A 6,000-nucleotide genomic window follows, 5' to 3' on the forward strand; every position below is an offset into this window, starting at 1 on the left:
AGTCATTCATACTCGGCTCAAGAATAAACTCTTACTGCCTTTTAGGTGAGGGCTATGTGTGGGGTTGGTAAGTCTGAGGGCTTCAAGCTCAGTTCGGTCAGTTCGGAAAACAGATTAACAATATAAATATATAAGGTGGACATTTTTATACTACAGGCATTTGAGGACAAATGACTTAGATATATAGAAAACAAAGATACTGATCACCAAACACAAAAAAAAAATCTTAAAATTTTGAAGTAAAACTTTTTAAGTTTTGATAAGGATTGAAATTACTTAAGATTTCAAAATAATAAAAACAATGGGTGACTTGAAATTCTTGAGCCAGCAACAGTCAACCACAAATTGTGTTCAGAGAAGAATGTCTGAGTAAGTGATCTGGAGGTTGGGGCTTTTTGGTAATGACAAAACCCAGGGTACTACTATGTGACCTGAAATAGATAGATAGATAGATAGATAGATAGATAGATAGATAGATGAATCAAGAGGCCCAAGCGTGCGTTAGCTGAACTGTTCATTTAATACTCACGTCGGGCAAATAAGACGCTTAGCCTGTAAGGGCACCAGCTGCCAAGCCTGACACCCAGAGTGAGACAGGTCTCTAGAATCAACACCACAGAAAGAGAGAACTCATTTCTCACTTGTCTTCTGACGCCCACCAGTGTGCCCGCACACATCCACACAATCAACAAACCCTGAAGCTGCCCAATGATGATGAGGAACTCTGCTGGGTATTTCCTAGCCCTTTTCCCATGGTCTCCTCTGCCCCAGCAGGCTGTCCCCTTGAAACAGAGCCTCTCTACATAGCCCTGGCTGTCCTGGAACTCAGCAGTCCAGCTGCCTCTGCTTCCCAAGTTGGGTTAAAAGGCATGCATCACTATGCCCAGCTATCAGTAGGCTGTCTTGTATAGACCTTCTCAGTGGCCCCTGGCTTCAGATTAGCTTGGTCAGTAAGAAATCCCAGAAGAATAGTAAGAAAATTCATTCTCACAGCCCCCACTGCAAAAAACCTCAACTCCGTCACCAGAAACTCAATATCCTCCCTCAAAGAACCCATGTAACTACTCCTCTCTCTTATTCCTTCCAGAAAGATAAGAGTTTGGCTACAGCTTATAATACCATTTCTTCTGGGACCTGCAACTTTACAAATAGTATCTTTATTAACAAACGCTCCTTGGGCATGGTAAATGGAAGCAAGGCCTGTAATCCTAGCTATTCAGAGGCTGAAGCAGGAAAGATCTAGAAGTTAACAAGGCTTTGTATCAAAATAAAAATGAAAAAAAAATGTGAATATAGCTCAGAGATGAATAACTTGCCTACCTTGGGTAGGGCCCTCAGTTCAATCTCCAGTACCTCTAATTAAAAAAACAGAAAAAGAAAACAATCTCTGCTAATTATTCTGTCAACTCCTTCACATCTTCCTGTTGAGATTCCGTGATGATCAAAAGATGCAGCAGTAGAATGGGAAGTAAAGGAGGACTAAATCTAAGTAAATGCTAGCAAGAGTTTTAAGCTCCATGTTGAAGAACTTCTTTAAGCTCTTGCGAACACTAAACTCTTCATCATCATGAGGATACTATGTGGTCAGCACATTTGTCGCTTTGATTCCAATTACCAACACCTAGAAGTTGTTTGTCCATGATTAGCACTCTGGTACTGATTTAAAACACAATTAATAGATTTAGCAAGGAAGCGGTGATTTGATAGGTTATTTACGTTTTAGAAAACTGTAGAAGATCAGGGAACTGTAATCCCTTGACTGCAGAACTAAAAACTATGTGAGGCCTACATGGGGAGCCTACAACGAATTTTCCCGTGTAGACCAAGCTGTCCTGGAACTCAGAGAACAGCCTGCCTCTGCCGTCGCCCATGTGCTGGGATTGAAGGAGTACACCGCCACATCTAGCAAAATCTTATTTGTCTTCCTATAAACAAGAACTCGGGTCTCACATTTACATGTAATGATCAAAAATATTTTTAATTATATACTTGCAACCTAGGGACTTATGAGCTAAACAGATAAAAGTGAAGGGAGACCAAACAAAAATATGCTTCTGAGTATGAATACAAAAATAAAGGGAGAAGGGAGAGGTAGGGGAGTAGGTTGAACTGGATCCCCAGCACCACACACAAGAAAAAAGAAAGAGAGAGAGAGAGAAAGAAAGGCAGGCAGAAAGGCGAGTGTTTGGTCAGTCTGTACGAGCCTCCTCAGTTTTCAAAGAATTTCAAAGTTTATAGACTAAAACCTTAACACTGTCAGCAAAATCACCAGCTATAAAAACTCATAAAAATGAAACATAGCAAAAATGAGTGTGAAAATCAGGGGAGAAAATTTAAAATGTGAGTCAAAAATGAAATACATGAACCAAAAAATTTAAACATAAGGAAATACAATAAACATAAACACAAACGCTCCACCACATGGTCGCATAACTATATGTGTTAATTGAAGGAGTTAGGATACCCATCTTACAAATAAAACGTACCAGTAGAAGAAATAAGGCAAGAATCCAATATAAAACAAAAGAACTCCAAAGATTTCCTGAAACCATAATTACTCTTTAGATTATGTTCCACTCCAAAGCGAGGGGGAAAGAAAGTCTTACGAATACGGATCTAGAGGCCTGAGAAATTTCGAATGAAAACCGGCAAAGAACACTGAGGTGTAAGGCTACCACAGGGAAGGCACTGCCAGATGCAACCCTTGGGTACGGAAGGTGCATCCAAAGCATCCTACGTGAGAGGTGGGGCTGGCTTAGGTGGAAGAAGAGAAAGAGAAGCATGGCCTTAAAAACAGCTAAAGCGATAGTGGAACTTAAAGGGGCGCTGGATACAAGCCACAAGCGAGAGGTACAGAACCACAAAACGGATTCTACGAGACAGGGAAAGGGCCAGCTCGTGCCCGGACAGTTGCCACCAGTTCACGAAAGGCAGCAGAGATGGGACTGCGCGGCCCCACCCACAGCTCCTTCGGAAAGAGGAGCTCCCAAGGCCAACCGCCCGGCCGCGGCTCTCTGCTCAAGCCGAGACCCCCCTGGGCCCTGGCCCCGCGGCGCAGAACGGCCTCTCCGGGCCCCTCACCGAACGTTGCAGCTCCCCAAGCCAAAACGAGGCGCGCTCCTTGCCGCTGGGATCTGGGTCGTGGTAGAGCGCCTGCACCGCCTGGTACACGAGCTGCAACGTCGGCTTGGCTCCTTCCATGGCGGCGGCCGCGGCGATGGCAGCGAGGGCTCCGACACTTCTCCCGACGCTTCCCGCTCGCTCCGCCTTAAGCTTCCCTCACTGCCTGGGCCACAGCCGCTCCCTGACTGGCGCCATCTCCTCCTTTCTGGCCGTTACCAGGGAAGGGGAGTTCCTCGTGGAAGTTGCCCCCTCGGAAACAGCGGACACGTCGTTTCGAGGTTCCTGGCTCCTTTCTGTCGCGCGCTCCCGCTGGAATCTGGACTGTGGAGTCGGACGCGGTCTCCGGCTTCCTCACCTCCCGCCCTGCTCACAGAGGCCTACCTCCGCGCGACACAAACCACGCAACGCGCCCAAGCGGAGCCTCAGCAGACCGGAAGCGGCCGCCCGTACACTTTGGCACACTTCCGTCTGGTGCGCCACAATCTGCCTCCCTCCCGGCACACCTCCTCTTGTTCCTCCCGCCCCCTCCCGGAAGTGACGCGACGGACCTGTGCGAGCGAGGGCGAGCAGGTGCGAGGTAGTTCCCCAGGTCTGTAGGTCTCTTAGCTCCAAGAGTGGCGTGTGCCACGTCCCTGGCTGAATAATATCTCATCGGCAACGAATCCGAAGTCTTTCCTCCGGGCTCCCGCACACTCACCCCTCTCCCCAGCACTGCTCTCTGCGCCCTGTGGGCGTTTGAGAAACATCCTTAGTTCAACTGTCTCTACCGTCCTATTAAATGAGCCACAGGAGGAAATCGAGACCAGCCTCTGCTGCGTGAAGCCGTCTTTAAAAACCGAACAGCCAGATGGTGGGGGCGCACACCTTTAATCCAGCTCCCGGGAGGCAGAGGCAGGCTGGTCTCCGAGTTTGAAGGCCCCTGGTCTACGGAGTAAGTCACAGGACAGCCAGGGTGCGCCACCACCACGCTGCTAGTCATAAGATTTCTTAAAGTAGGAATTTGAGCTGGGGTTCGAGGGTGGGGGAGGTGAGGGGTGTGACACATGCCTTTAATCCCTGCACCGGAGTGGCAGAGGCAGGCGGATCTCAGAGGCCGGTCTGGTCTACACAGTGAGTTCCAGGACAGCCAAGACTACACAGAGAAACTCTGTTTCGAAGAAAGAAAAAAAAAATTAACGCTCTTGGATGAAAACAGGTGTATGGTCATGACCTTGGGTTAGGCAATGACTCCTTAGCTATGCTACCAAAACCAGTCAGAAAGAAAATGCGCTTTTAGTTTGGGCTTGGTCAAAACTAAAAACTTCAGGCGTTGGAGAGATGGCACAGCAGTTAAGAGTTTACGTTGCTCTTGCGGAAGACCTCAGTTTGGTTCCTGCACTCGTGGTGAACAAGGGTCTGTAACTCCAATTCCAGGACCCTCTTCTGACCTCCCCAGGCATCAGGCATGCACATGGTGCGCATACATACATGCAAAACACTCATTCGCATAAAGTAAAAATAAATAGAGGGATTACTGAGCCCTGGGCTGGCTGTCACTCAGTTGGTAGCATGCACAAAGCCCTGGCTTTGAGCCCCACACAACATAAAAGGAGTGGTGACACACAGCAGTCATGCCAGCCCTCTAGAGTGAGAGACGAGATCAGAAATTCGTGGTCATTCTTGGGTACTTAGTAAGTCTGAGGCCAATCTGGGATTTATGATACCCTGTCTCTTAAGTTTTTTAAACTAAGACTGGACTAATAGATGAATAGAAAACTAAGATAAGTATTTCAGTGACTGGACCCAGTGATGTTGTAAGACCTGGAGTCTCACTGCTCAGGATCACGCCCTTCCCAGGAACTCTCACAGACCACAGCTCGATGCAAAAGCAAGAGGTTTTATTGCTATCGCGATAGGGTCACCCCTCCAAAGACAGGAGACGACCCTGGACATGCAAAGCACAAGGTTTTTATACCTGAAAATCAGGTCACTTTTGCTATATTTGTAATTATTTATAAATTTATATAAATTTATAAATGTATATAAATATACATTTATAAATTAATATTTATTTATAAATATTAATTTATAACTATATTATAATATTTATTTATAAATATTTAAACTATAATTTACAGCTGGTTATAGATAGTTTACAGCTGGTTATTTCTCAGAATAGTTCACCCCCGCCCTTCAAGAGCTCTCTGCACCTGGCTTCAATTCAAATAATCACAGTTGTTTCTCATTCCCAGTTGGTCCCTCAGTGTGTGCCTGTAATCCTAGCACTTGGGGAGACAGAGCTCTGTGAGTTTGAGGCCAGCCTGGTTACAAAGTGAGTCTAGAACAGCCAAGACTATACAGAGAAACCCTGTCTCAAAAAAAAAAAAAGTTTATTTCCAGTTAAAGGCAATAAATGTTAAAATTTATTAACATAAATTTTATGTTAGGAAGAGGAAATTGTATTCTACAGAGTCTATAGACTGAAAGAGTTCACACCAGCTGGAAGAAAAATTTGATGCTTAGCGAAACAATACCTCACAAATCTTTGTGTCCTCAAAAGATTGCAAAAGATATGGTAGGTGAACAGAAACTGTTTGAAGTGGCTGTCTTTTTAGCTCCTTAGAGATGTCTCTTAAATCATTCTAGCTTACAACACCAAATGTCTTGGACAAAGACAAAAATAATAAGATGCCGCAGTAATCCTGTTGAGGAGCCATAGTGGCATGATGTAGGCAATTAGAGATGGAGATGATGAAATGCAAGATAAATTTAGGAGAGTGGATTTGGATGTGCTGATGACTGTAGTTACAAGATGCAGGGAGAAGAAAGCTTGGCTTTCTGAAACATAGACACTGTTACTTTTAGTAGAAGGAGAAGAAGGATGTCAGACATGCTGCT

At 45.4% G+C, this 6,000-nt stretch overlaps 1 protein-coding gene across 4 annotated transcripts in view; it reads right to left on the minus strand.

Moving 5' to 3' along the window:
• Tnpo3 (transportin 3) overlaps positions 1–3,561 on the minus strand; it is a 72,119-nt gene extending 68,558 nt beyond the window's left edge. For 2 of the 4 annotated variants that reach the window (XM_021641283.2, XM_021641282.2), the window contains exon 1: positions 3,082–3,561. In XM_021641283.2, coding sequence (XP_021496958.1) covers positions 3,082–3,201 — 120 coding nt within the window. In that variant the 5' untranslated portion in view covers positions 3,202–3,561. The remainder of the gene's footprint in view (positions 1–3,081) is intronic. The other 2 variants (XM_060373900.1, XM_021641284.2) reach the window with 1 other exon arrangement.
• Between the last annotated feature and the right edge of the window lie 2,439 nt (positions 3,562–6,000).

The sequence above is a fragment of the Meriones unguiculatus genome, chromosome 21, assembly GCF_030254825.1.
Source record: "Meriones unguiculatus strain TT.TT164.6M chromosome 21, Bangor_MerUng_6.1, whole genome shotgun sequence".
In the NCBI taxonomy this organism is placed as follows: Eukaryota; Metazoa; Chordata; class Mammalia; order Rodentia; family Muridae; genus Meriones; species Meriones unguiculatus.